Consider the following 14081-nt stretch of genomic DNA (forward strand, 5'->3'; position numbering starts at 1 on the left):
CATCTGTTGTGGCCCAGGGTTCCAGAAAATCCGAGGCTCTTCCCTGGCAGACTGTTCTCGGGTCCCGAGGCACCTTGCTGGTGCCAGGGATCAACATGATTCCTTTGGGCAGCATGGAGCATTGACTACATGGAAACCCCATGGTCTTGTGAGCAGCAGGGGGCATGGTTCAGATCTGTCATCTGTCACCTTGGCTGTAGTGCCAAGGGCCTGCTTAGGGACATAGCATCATGTTGGTGGTCGCCATGGTTGCATCCTGGATGCATTTTGAAGGCAGAGCCAGCCAGATTTGCTGATGGGTTGCATGGGGTGTGTGGAAGAGAGATGGCATCCAGGGAGCAGCACAGGGGTTGTGGACAGCAGAGGCCACTGGTCCTATTCACAGAGGTGGGGCAGACCCACAGGGAGGCAGGCTGGTACATTCTGAGCTGGGCAGGGAGGAAAGAAACCCAGATTTGTGAGGTTTTGAAGAATCCAGGTGCCCATTGGGCTCCAGGTGGTTATGGAGGGGATAGCTTGAGAATAAATCTAGAGCTTAGGAGAGATGTCTGGCTGGAGGTGAGAGATGGCAGGCAGGTCCTTGGCATACAGTGTGTCTGAAACTATGGGTCAGGTCTAGTGCACAGCCCTCAAAACAATTCCAGCAGCTCAGGAGACTGAGACAGGAGGATGCAAGTTTAAAGCAGCCTCAGAAACCTAGCAAGGCCCTAAGCAACTTAGTAAGACCCTGTCTCTAAATAAAATGTAGAAAGGGCTGGGGATGTGATTCAGGCCCTTGGGTTCAATCCCTGATGAGAGAGAGAGAGAGAGAGAGAGAGAGAGAGAGAGAGAGAGAGAGAGACAGACTGTGGTCAGTTTGAATGTGGAATGAGTGTGAAGAGATGAGGTTCAGGCTTCAAGGCTTGGGATCTGGGATTCACAGAGTCAGAGAGGTGAGGAACATAAGTGAAGGGGCGGCAAGCCAGAGAGATGGGAGGGACCCCAGGAAGCTAGCGAGGAAGGGCGGCCAGGCAGAGAGGGCCCAGGAGTGCCCAGAGCTCTGGCCAGCCCCCAAAACAATGAATGAGTCCAGCTTCCCTTTCCTGGGTGATGAGACTAGCGAGCTGCCATGTCAGTGGGCTTCAGTTTAGCTAGACCATGCGAACCCAAGCCCATGAGTGGAGACCCTTGGATCCAGATTCTCATGGAGTCAGCTGCCTTGCATCAGGGAGTGGAGTGGAGAGAGGAGCCCACCCTGCCCTTGGGGGACATCCACTCATTCACGAAGCTCTCTTCCTTTTGATGAATGCGGCTGGGCAGCCCTTATCTCTTGTTCCTCAGGGAGTCCAATTGGAGCAGTTGCAGTGACAGGAAGAGAGGGGCTCAGGACCAGGCTGGCTTTTATAGCAGCTTGCTGACCTCTGGAGACCAGCACCCATCCCTTCCCAAGTCAGTGCCCTCAGTGACTGATTTCACTTCTGCCGGACCCCACCTCTCAGGAGGGGAGCGCTCCCAGGGCACCCCATTCGGAGCTACCCCATCTGGAGCTGCTGGGCTTGCACGACCTATGTCTGTGCCTACCACCTGGGGCCATGGGGGCAGCAAGTGGATAGAGCTGGTGGTGATCACTCTAGCGGCCAGCTCCCTTTGGCCATTTCTGCTGGTCATACAAGGCCATCAAGTTGTGATTCATCTTCTCATTACCTTGGCTGCCTCTGTGTTACAGCAAGGCCTGGCACTTCCTCTGCCAGCCACGCAAAGGCTGGGAAGTTGGGGTGTGGCGTCCACGCTCTACTGCCAGGTCTTTGCGTGGAGCTGTCCCAGCTTAGCTGGTTAACTGTCAAACCAAATGGCCATGCCACTTGCAGCAGCCCCTGGGTCAACAAGGGCACATGGCACTAGTGGCCTCAGGAAGACCAGCAGGATGCCTGGCTCCCCCTGAGCAGAAGGCTGGTGCTAAGGGTCCACCATGTGTGAACTCAGAGTCACACGCAGTTTCAGGCCAGAGTTCAGATGCAGACATTATCGCCATGGCACCCAGAGGTCCCTGTCCACAACTGGGTGTCCTGGTGCCTGTGTCCAGCAGAGCCATGGAAATCTGAGTTCCTTCTCGAAGCCCCCTGCAGATTGGATGGGTAGAAGGGCCCTCCATCCCTCTGCATGTTGTGATGAGGGACCAGGTGTGGGTGGGAGGGAAGGGGTGTTAGGCAGTGGATTATGTAGCTGTAGGCTTGGTGGGATTGAGTGAGAATGGGCCCATAGCCAGGGAGCTGGGCATGATCAGCACATGGGAGGTCCACAGGGAGTCACACTGGGGTGGTGGGGCTACCACGGACTTAGCTGTCCATGTGGATGTCTTCTGTCAGGTTCAGGTCTTTCCACCTGGCCCTGCCTCTAGCTAATGTCCAAGGTGGACATAGAGACACAGAGACAGAGGTCTGGGCCACACCAGAGACAAAGAGAGAGAAACAGAGACAGACCCAGAGAGGTGCAGGCCAGCCCCAGCCTCTTATCCACCGGGGCAGGCTTATAAGGTCCCTGCTCGACGACAGCCCTCACTCCTCCTTTCTAGATGGGAAGCCAGTGGAAGTGGACCCTCACCACATCCTCATCGAAGACCCAGACGGCTCCTGCACCCTCATCTTGGACAACCTGACTGGGGTCGACTCTGGCCAGTACATGTGCTTTGCAGCCAGCGCCGCTGGCAGTGCCAGCACCCTGGGAAAGATCCTGGTGCAAGGTGAGCCTGGAGGCCCGTGGGGCAGGGAGACACCCTGACCAAGCCCACCACGTGGCTCTGGTGGATGGGTGGAAGGGCCCTCCATCCCTCTGCTCGCTGTGATGAGGGACTGGGTGTGGGTGGGAGGGAAGGGCAGGCAGGCAGGCATGTGGGGGTGGAAGCCCTATGTGGTCATGGGCTCACTTAGGGCTCAGGAAGGAATGTGGGGGCTCAGACACCCCCAGCTCCATCAGAGTGGCTCCCTGTCTCTCTCCACCCTGCAGTCCCCCCACGGTTTGTGAACAAGGTCCGGGCCTCGCCCTTTGTGGAGGGAGAGGATGCCCAGCTCACCTGCACCATTGAAGGCGCCCCGCACCCTCAGATCAGGTGGGCCAGCACATGGTGGGGCAGCAGGGGAGGGGCTTCAGGCTCTTGTCTGCAAAACGGGGCTGGGCACAGTGACTGTCTGATCACTGAAGAGAGGGCATTGTGGGGCTGAGACCCACTGGGCATGGGGCTTCTGCCACAAGATAGCATGGCCAAACTGGATGTGGGCATCCACAGGGTGGGTTCACCAAGGACTGTAGAATCTGGGCCAGGGCAGCGGGTCTGCAGCACAGGGAATGTCACACCCTGCCTCATGGACTCTTGGGACGGGTTCTAGGTGGTACAAAGATGGGGCCCTGCTGACTGCGGGCAACAAGTACCAGATGCTGAGTGAGCCCTGCAGCGGCCTGCTGGTGCTTGTGGTCAGAGCAGCTGGCAAGGATGACCTGGGACACTATGAATGCGAGGTAAGACGGGTGGGCAAGGGGCCTCATGGCCAGCTGTCCACTAGGGCTTGACAAGGGAAGGGCCTGGGCCCTTGGCACAGGCCCGGAGACACCAAGCCACTGTCCCCCATCATCCCCAACCCACCACACCATGTCTGGCCTTGCTCCTCTTCCACACGAGGCTGAGCCCTGCCACCTGCCATTGTTCTCACCCTCTCAAAGAAGCCCTTTGGTTTTTGCCTTTCTAGGGAACCCAGTACTGACCTCAACTTTCATCCATTTATGTAAAAAGTAGTGTTAGTTTCCACCTTTTCCTGGTGTCACATAGGTGGGACCCTACAGAGGGAAGAGCTGCCCTGTCCCTGTTCATTGTCCAGAGGCCCAAGGCTGGGGCTCCTGAAGGCAAGGCCCAGTCTGAGCCTCTGGTCTTCAGGGCCTGTCCTGGCACACAGTGACATTGAGCAGGTGTGTGCCCGCTACAGGGCCCCCGAGAGCCCCAGGCTCCAGTCTCTGGCTCTTGTCTAGAGGCCAGCCTCCTGCATGTGGGCCCCACATGCAAGTTCCAGGAGGCAGGGAGACCCAGCCAGCTCTGCACTTCAGGGGCTCAGAGCCACACACGGCCAGCAGCCATCTGCACAGCGCAAGATGCCTGGGTGAGGCCCTGGCTGGGAGCCCTGTCCCCTTTGGGGGACACAGTCTCAGTGGGGACCTCAAACTAAAGACCACCAAAGTGGACGAGAGACAGCTAGGTCCCTTGAGGATAGGGGTCCTGAGTGGTTTCTGTCCATCCTGCAGCTGGTGAACCGGCTTGGCTCCACTCGTGGTGGTGGGGAGCTGTACATGCAGAGCCCTGTGCTGCCGGCCCGGGAGCAGCGCCACAGGGAGCAGACTGTGGCTGCCATAGAAGGTAGGTGCCACCGAGCCTGTTGCCCATGCTGCCTAGGTGGGTCCTCAGGCTTGAGCCTTGTGTCACAGCTGCACAGCCAGCCAGGACTGGGGGGCAGCAGACCCACCATGTCTCAGAGCGGGTGCACTTCCTGCAGGGGTGGCTGGGCAGGCATTTTGGGCGGATGACCTGGCTAGAAGAGGAGGCTGCGGGGAGGAGCCCAGAGGCTGCAGGCCACGTGGTCTCAGCACCTGTGGGGCAGGCGGAGGTGGCCAGGAACCCGGAATGAGTGCTGGAGAGGCTGCTCTGTGGTGGGGAAGTGTGAGCCCTGCCCCTGGCCTGCAGGACAACCCACGGAGTCACCTCTGACCCAGGGCAGCCTGCCTGGCAGTGGTCACACAGGCCTCCTGCAGGCAGCAGCTGGGATGGGCTGCACTTCTAGAGAAGGGGGTTTCCCCCTGAGGGCAGAGGCAGGACAGTAGGACGTCTGGGGAAGGGCGTCTACACTGAGGGCAGAGGACAGGACAGTAGGACGTCTGGGGAAGGGGCATCTCCACTGAGGGCAGAGGCAGGACAGTAGGATATCTGGGGAAGGGGCATCTCCACTGAGGGAAGAGGGCAGGACAGTAGGACGTCGGGGGAAGGGCATCTACACTGAGGGCAGAGGCAGGACAGTAGGACGTCTGGGGAAGGGACATATACACTGAGGGCAGAGGACAGGACAGTAGGATGTCTGGGGAAGGGCGTCTGGGTAGAGGCAGTACAGTAAGACGTCTGGGGAAGGCATCTCCACCGAGGGTAGAGGCAGGACAGTAGGAAGTCTGGGGAAGGGGCGTCTACACTGAGGGCAGAGGCAGGACAGTAGGACGTCTGGGGAAGGGGCATATACACTGAGGGCAAAGGGCAGGACAGTAGGACGTCTGGGGAAGGGCGTCTACACTGAGGGCAGAGGGCAGGACAGTAGGATGTCTAAGGATGGGGTGTCTACACTGTGGGCAGAAGGCAGGACAATAGGATGTCTGGGGAAGGGGTGTCTAAACTGAGGGCAGAGGCAGGACAGCAGAACGTCTGGGGAAGGGCATCTACACTGAGGGCAGAGGGCAGGATAGTAGGACATCTGGGGAAGGGCGTCTCCACTGAGGGCTAAACTGATGAGTGGAGAGTCAGATATTGGTCTGCCCTTTCCCACCAGGCTGAATTGGCCTTGGAGAGGCCAGAGCATTTGTGGTTTAGTGTCCCTGCCCTGGCCTAGGTCACTCCCAGGGTCACAACAAGTCACTCCTACAAGGCCCCATCTAGGTGAGCCAGTGCCCAGGCCACCAGGATGGGAGGAGGGCCACTGTTATATGTCTTGGCTCCCAGGTGGAGTTGCTCCCCTGGAAGGGCTGCCTTGGCAGGTGAGGAGTCCGTGTCCCTACAGCCATGGAGCAGAGGCTGGACCCATGTTGGTGGAGCCACAGCTTCCACACGAGGGTGGTTGGAAAATGTGTCATCCAATTCCTGAGCACAGGCTCCTGTGGAGTGTTCCCACTGCAGTCTGTTCATCCCAGGGACCAACACACAGGGTCTCTGTCCCTCTGGACCTTCAGAAGACCAGGCCAGCCAACGCCCTAGATCCCAACCCTAGGAACTTCGAAGCCCCCATGGCCCTCATGGACTCTTTCTCCAAGGGCAAGTCCCTGTGTGAGGGCTTGTGACCCTCATCTGCCATATTGGACCTGTGTTCCTGGGGACCCCTGACATGTACTGTCCCACAACCCGGGGACAGCAGCACCATGCATATATGCTTTTGCCGCCACTGGCTCGTCCGCTTCCTCTGCATTGCGTGTCTCATGGTTGGGGACGTGCCCTTCTCACTGGGGCAGAAGTGTCCTCTGCAGCTGTTCTCTTGTTGGTCACGATGGGTCCCTTTCTGGAAGAAGGCGGGTGTCAGCGTGAAGAGCAGGCCTCCAGAGCCCACTGGGGCCAGGCACATCAATGAGTGCTGGTTCTTGAAGGCCATGTAATCAGAGCCCTGTGCCTCCTGCTTCCTAATCCTGTCCTGCTGCTTTGTCTTAACCAGTGGCTCCGCAGCCAGAGGGGCCCTGGCTGTCTCCTGTCGGTGGCACTGACCTGGCTTGAGTGTCTGCACCAGGCCAGGATGCTGCTTTGCACGGCTGCAGCCCTCCTGTAACGGCAGACTCACTGGGGTCCACAGCTGGTCTGGGGCAGTTGGGGACCATGAATAAAGTGCCAGCTTAGCAACTCAAGGTGTCCTGGAGCAGCAAGATGGAGCAGTAAGCCGGGTCCCTGCCAGGGAGGACCCAGGTGGAGGCCCTGGGCTTTCCTGTCCTTCTGTGCACAGGAGCTTCCCTGCAGATGGCACACAGGTTGTCCCTCTTTGTGCCCAACTTAGTCTAAATACATACAGCTTCCTGACTGGATTCCTATTCCTGCCATCAGCCACTTCCCTGTAGAAAAGCCTGTGCAAACAATTCACACATATAAACGCACACATGCCTCAGCACAGCCTGTGCAAGCAATGCACACATATAAGCACACATGCCTCAGCACAGCCTGTGCAAGCAATGCACACATATAAGCACACACATGCCTGAGCACAGCCTGTGCAAGCAAAGCACACATATAAATACACACACACCTGAGCACATCCTATGTAAGCAGTGCACACACATAAACACGCACACACCTGAGAACAGCCTGTGCAAGCAATGCACACATATAAGCACACACGCCTGTGCAAACAATGAACACATATTAACACACACACGCCTGAGGACAGCCTGTGCAAGCAGTGCACACATATAGACACATATGCCTGAGCACAGCCTGTGCAAACAATGAACACATATAAACACACACAAGCCTGAGCACAGCCTGTGCAAGCAATGCACACATATAAACACACACATGCCTGAGCACAGCCTGTGCAAGCAATGCACACATATAAACACACACGCACACACTGCCTGAGCACAGCCTGTGCAAGCAATGCACACATATAAATGCACACATGCCTGAGCACAGCCTGTGCAAAGAATATACGCATATAAACACACACACATGCATGAGCACAGCCTGTGCAAATAATGCACACATATAAACACACACTCCTGAGCACAGCTTATGCAAGCAATGTACACATATAAACACACACACACCTGAGCACAGCCTGTGCAAGCAATGCACACATATAAGCACACATGCCTGTGCAAACAATGCACACATATAAACACACACACACTGCCTGAGCATAGCCTGTGCAAGCAATGCACACATATAAACACACTTGCCTGAGCACAGCCTGTGCAAGCAATGCACACATATAAACACACACAAGCCTGAGCACAGCCTGTGCAAACAATGCACACGTATAAACGCACACATGCCTCAGCACAGCCTGTGCAAGCAATGCACACTTATAAATGCATACACACACGTGAGCCCAGCCGGTGCAAATAATGCACACATATAAACACACACATGCCTGAGCCCAGCCGGTGCAGGCAATGCACATATATAAACACACTTGCCTGAGCATAGCCTGTGCAAATAATGCACACATATAAACACACACATGCCTGAGCCCAGCCGGTGCAGGTAATGCACACATATAAACACACACAAGCCTGAGCACAGCCTGTGCAAGCAATGCACATATATAAGCACACACTGCCTGAGCACAGCCTGTGCAAGCAATGCACACATATAAACACACACAAGCCTGAGCACAGCCTGTGCAAGCAATGCACACATATAAACGCACACATGCCTCAGCACAGCCTGTGCAAGCAATGCACACTTATAAATGCACACATGCCACAGCACAGCCTGTGCAAGCAATGCACACTTATAAATGCATACCCACACGTGAGCACAGCCTGTACAAGCAATGCACACATATAAACACACACAAACCTGAGCACAGCCTGTGCAAGCAATGCACATATATAAGCACACACTGCCTGAGCACAGCCTGTGCAAGCAATGCACACATATAAACGCACACAAGCCTGAGCACAGCCTGTGCAAGCAGTGCCCACATATAAACGCATGCACACACCTGAACACAGCCTGTGCAAGCAATGCACACATATAAACGCACACATGCCTCAGCAAGCCTGTGCAAGCAATGCACACTTATAAATGCACACATGCCTCAGCACAGCCTGTGCAAGCAATGCACACTTATAAATGCATACCCACACGTGAGCACAGCCTGTGCAAGCAATGCACACATATAAACACACACAAGCCTGAGCACAGCCTGTGCAAGCAATGCACATATATAAGCACACACTGCCTGAGCACAGCCTGTGCAAGCAGTGCACACATATAGACACACATGCCTCAGCACAGCCTGTGCAAGCAATGCACACTTATAAATGCATACCCACACGTGAGCACAGCCTGTGCAAGCAATGCACACATATAAACACACACATGCCTGAGCACAGCCTGTGTAAATAATGCACACATATAAACACACACTCCTGAGCACAGCTTATGCAAGCAATATACACATATAAACACACACACACTGCCTGAGCACAGCCTGTGCAAGCAGTGCACACATATAAGCACACACACACATTGCCTGAGCACAGCCTGTGCAAGCAATGCACACATATAAGCACACACTGCCTGAGCACAGCCTGTGCAAGCAATGCACGCATAAGTATGCACACACGCCTGAGCACAGCCTGTGCAAACAATGCACACATATAAACACACTTGCCTGAGCACAGCCTGTGCAAGCAATGCACACATATAAACACACACAAGCCTGAGCACAGCCTGTGCAAACAATGCACACATATAAACGCACACACACTCCTGAACACAGCCTATGCAAGCAATGCACACATATAAACACACATGCCTGAGCAAACACATGTACATGTGCGGATGTGCACATACATGTATACACACTTGTGTGTGTGAATGTGTGTGCAGCGTGTCTGAGCATGCATATGTGTGCAGACAAGTACACCTGTGTGCACATTTGTATGCAAGGTACATCCATGTGCAGGCACACAAATGTAGCCAGTGTGACCTCCAATGCACACACACACAGACAGTGTCTAATTCTTGTGCTCATCATCTGAGACAAGCTTGAAATGCCATAAGTTGCCTAGGGAAAGCCTGTCTCAGTGTTGCAGTGCAGTGAAGCAGAAAGTCCCCTTGTCCAGGAGATGTGGGACCATGTCCCAGTACAGGCCACTTGGCTTTGCTGGCCACCTCCTCCACCTTCCCACTGAGCAGTGAGAGGGCTGCTGAGCCTGGAGATGGCCTGCAGTAGTCAAGCCCAGGCCTGCCCAGAGGTCAAGGGAAGAGGCCTCAAGGTGGTTGGGAGTAGGTGCTGCCTGGTTCCAGATGAGTTTCATCCTCTCTGGAACTCCAGTCCCCAGCAGCAAGATGGAAACATAGGCCCCATGGGCTGGCTTTGGTAAGGGCAACAGCTGGGAAAACCAGGAAAGGCCACGCAGTTGGGACAGCTGCCCTTCACACTCAGACCTCAGGCACCCACCACATGCATGGGGCTCAGATGTGCCACGTGCAGCACTCTGGTGCCCCCTCCCCTGGAGACACTCACCACATGCATGGGGTTCAGATGTCCACATTCAGGACTCTTGTATCCCTCTCCCCTGGAGACACCTTTTGGACTTGAACTCATTTTGTGGCAAAGGCATCAACCATCCTGGCCCCATTGTGGCTGGTGGCCCACTGCATGGCCACAGGCTACTCTTCCCTTTCCGTAGGCCTCAGGGCTATGTTGGGCTACATGTTTGAGGAATTCACAGGCTTATGTCAGCATGAGGAAAAGCCTGGGCCCTTTTGAGTAGGCAAGAGATGCCAGCTCGTTCTCCTCCCCACAGCTCCTGTGGCGCTCAGGAGGGAGAGTGGGCCATCCTTGGGGTGCCTGCTGTCACACCCCAGCCCCTCAGGGCAGACGCTTTCACCCGTCTGTAGCTGAGGAAACTGGACCTCCTAGCTGAGACAGGCTGCTCAGGGACACATGGCCAGTGCTCCTAAGCCCAGCAGATGGCTGCACTGCAGTGCCATCAGGGAGTCAGCCCCAGGCACTGGCTTCTCTGTAACCCTTGCTATTCTGACTGTTTTCTTTGTAGTCACTGAGCAGGCGACTAAAGTCCCCAAGAAAACCGTCATCATGTAAGTGCAGGCGTGTTCCTAACCCGTCCTCGGACTGCAGTGCCCTGCATGCCACTAACCTTCCTGGACCTTGCTGTGTGTCCTGGCCACTTGCAGTGGCTGCACTAACAGCCTGGCTCACTTCTGGCCACCAGTGCCTTGCAGATTTCTCACACAGCTGTGGCCTCAGGTCCCTCCACACGTCATGGCTCTCTTGCTCTGCACACAACACAATGGCTCACCAGAGTCGCACCACTAGGGTGGGGCTAGAACTGAGCCACTTCCCTCAGAAGACTAGAGACAGACTCTTATCCCTTGGTACCCCAGGTCTGGGACGGTATCATCCAACAGAACTTGCTGCAGTGGTGAGAGTATTCTCTCTACACTGCCCAGTGTGGCAGCCACTAGCCACGTGTGTCTGTTGAGTACTTGAAGTGTCTAGTGCAGCTTAAGAAATGAATTTTAGGGGCTAGAATTGTGGCTCAGTGGTAGAGCACTTGCCTGGCATGTGTGAGGCCCTGGGTTTGATCTACAGCACTGCACATAAATATATAAATAAAATAAAAAGATCCATTTACAACTAAAAATTTTTTTAAATGAAGGAATTTTAGCAGTCTCCAAACCCAAGCCTAACCAAGGTTCAGGGAAGTGAGGAGGCTTAGGGTGGCTCCCAGAAGTCAGCTGAGAGCCCATTTCCCCAGAGCCATGCCCGTGGGCTCTTTGTCCTTCAGTACCTTCATGCTGTAGAAAATCTGGGCATGTTGGTGAGCTGACTTGGGGGATCAGAGCTGGGTGAACTCACAGAAGGTAGGCTTGCTTATGACCTGGACAGTCCTGGAGACTTGCAGAGGAGGTATGCAGGTGGAGGTGTGGGGATCTGTAGGCAGGACTGGCTGAGGATTTTATAAGTTACAGGCTGGAATGCTCCAGGATAGAAACCTCCATTCCCCAGGGGCTGAGCAGCCACCAGAAAGGCCTGAAGGTAGCTGTGCTACAGAAGAATTCTGTCATCAGAATTGATGAGGCCCTGGGTTAACTCTTCCCTGACCTCCCTTCTCCCCAGAAGTAGGCTTCTCCTACTGTGCCACCCAACAGATGGGAACAGTTGGGTGGTAGAGTGCCATCCTGGGTACAAGCAGGTGTTCTAGGGCCTCAGACAGGTTATTGCTCCCTTCCCTCCACAGGAGGAGCATTGTAGAGATGGAGCCAGATCCCATTTGGGAAGCTTCAGAGGCGACCTGAGGGGGACTGGGGATCAGAAACATTCTGGGAAGTACCCACCTTCATCCTGCAGAGAAGGCTGTGCCCCCTCAGCTTTGGCCCTCAATAGGCCACCAGGAGCCTCAACCTCCCCACCAGTCAGTGGAGTAGGAGATTCCCTTCCTCCTGGACAAGAGATAGGGAATGTAGGGTTCATCACTGCTGTGCACCTTGAGGGTGCCCATGTGTCTCTGGGCCCGTCCCTGGGAGCAACTCTTCCTGGAGCCCCGAAGTTAGAGCAAGAAATAAAAATAAGTGCTGAGAGAGAGAGATAGGCAGTGCCTTGGTCAAAGCACCAAGTCCTGACCATGGGTAGATCCTCAGCTGAGCCCCGTGGACTTGCCTCCCTCAGCTGGAGCCTGCTCCCTGCTCATGGCCCACTTTACCTCAGCTCCTGCTAGAGCCAGGATCACTGGCTGCAGAGGAGGACCTGGGCTAACCAGTGCATTGCTGACCCTTGGATCTGGGCATTTTTGAGCCTTTCCCCCTGTCCATGCCTGTAAAGGGGATAAGAACCACTGAGGGCCCTTGCTGAGACAGGCCAGGGCTGCAGAGTCGCTGGCCCTCCCAGCATGCACTCCTGAGCTGTTGGCCTTGAGCTCTGCCCCTCCCACCTTGGGAGATGCCAGCCAGGTGGGGTACATGGCCATGTGGAGCTCAGTGTTCAGCCAGTCTTCCCCTTGGCCTGATGGGGCCTCACTGGCCTTAGATCCAGAGGCCAGGAGCACAGGCCACAGGCCAGCAGCCTGTCACTTGCCAAGGACTTCACGGCATGCGGGCACTTCCTGGTAGCAGGCTGGGCACCCTGCCTGAGGTACAGAGCAGAAAGCCTGCTGAAGAGGGGGACGGGGAGACAGTGCAGTCCTGGTGTCCAGAGGCTTCAGCTTGGGTGATGTAGCATGGGCCTTCTAGGTGCCTCCACATGTCTTGAGCAGAGCAGAACTTGAGCTTAGCCATGTGAAACACTGTGCTTGGTTTCCTTGGCTTCCTGCCAGGGGCTCTGCAGGTGGGGCTGAAGAGCATGTGTAGGAGTTTGCACACTCACCCTCCTCACCTGTTTGTACCTTAACTTGGTCTCTGGCATGTGCTAATGGCTTGGAGCTGGGTGAGGCTGCAGATCTCTGTGCCCATCTCTTCTTGGGCCCTCTCCCCTACCAGAGAGGAGACCATCACCACCGTGGTGAAGAGTCCCCGTGGCCCACGACGGTCCCCCAGCAAGTCCCCCTCCTGCTCGCCTTCCCGCCGCTCCACCAGCCCACAGAGGCCAGTTCTGTTGGCCCCTGACCTACTGTTCCTGCCGGAGTCCAGGCAACCTCACAGGCCTGAGACAGAGCCAGGCCGGAAGCCCACTGTGCCCACACTGTACGTGACGGAGGCTGAGGCCCCCTCCGGAGCCCTGCCAGGGGGCACAGGGCCCCAGCCCAAGTGGGTGGAGGTTGAGGAGACTGTTGAAGTCCGAGTGAAGAAGTCAGGTCCTCGGGCTGTGTCTCCCACCAGGGAGGTGCCCAGAGGCATGGGGGCACTGCTCTTCACACTGCCTGGTGGGACGCCAGGTGGGGACCCCAACGCCAACAACTCCAACAACAAGCAGCTGGACCAGGAGCCCCATGCCCAGGGTCCAGCTGTGGTCAGCATTGGGGAGTCCCTCGTCTTCCATGTGGATGCTGGGGGCAGTGTGGACTGGGCTGCTTCTGGAGCAGTCAGCCCTGAGCCAGAGGAGACTGGGGCTTCCCTCAGGGACAGCAGCACGGAGTGGGCAGGAGGAGAGGGTGATGGGGAGAGCCCTTTCGTGGTGGAGGAGCCCCCGGACACGGATGGCCTTTGCAGCCGTGACCCCAAGATCCTCACACACAATGGTCGTGTGCTGACCCTGGCTGACCTGGAAGATTACGTGCTCCAGGCAGGGGAGACCTTTGGCTGCCGTGGCCCAGCAAGCAGCACCTCCGACGACATGCCCTGTGAGGTCTCCGTGCTCCAGAGAGAGATCAGTGAGCCCACCATGGGGCAGCCCATCCTGCTCAACGTGGGGCGCCCACCCAGACATGTGGGTCCACCTGGCTTCTTCAGGACGGGATCCCAGGTCCACAGCCCTGAGGACCTGTCCTTCCACGTGCGAGGGGCCCGAGCTGGGCCTGTGGGCAGTGCTCCTTGGACCTCCTCCTGCACCCGGGTCCAGCACTCTACAGACGGCAGGCAGAGCAGCTTCAAGATGGAGGTTTCCACCCAGATGGTCAGCTTGGGGACTGTGGGAGAGACTGTCACTCTGCATATTCGCCCAGATGGAGATGAGGCCCCTGGCCCCTCCCAGGGC

General features: G+C 56.2%; 1 protein-coding gene across 1 annotated transcript in view; it reads left to right on the forward strand.

The window, feature by feature from the left end:
• LOC308645326 (obscurin-like) overlaps positions 1-14081 on the forward strand; it is a gene marked incomplete at its 5' end in the record, with an annotated part of 148115 nt that overhangs the window by 118235 nt on the left and 15799 nt on the right. Inside the window, 6 exon segments of the mRNA XM_081287369.1 lie at positions 2552-2719; positions 2983-3085; positions 3363-3492; positions 4267-4378; positions 10489-10531; positions 12929-14067. Coding sequence (XP_081143495.1) covers positions 2552-2719; positions 2983-3085; positions 3363-3492; positions 4267-4378; positions 10489-10531; positions 12929-14067 — 1695 coding nt within the window.

Source organism: Spermophilus citellus, assembly GCF_964194105.1.
Source record: "Spermophilus citellus genome assembly, chromosome: 1".
NCBI classification, from domain to species: Eukaryota; Metazoa; Chordata; class Mammalia; order Rodentia; family Sciuridae; genus Spermophilus; species Spermophilus citellus.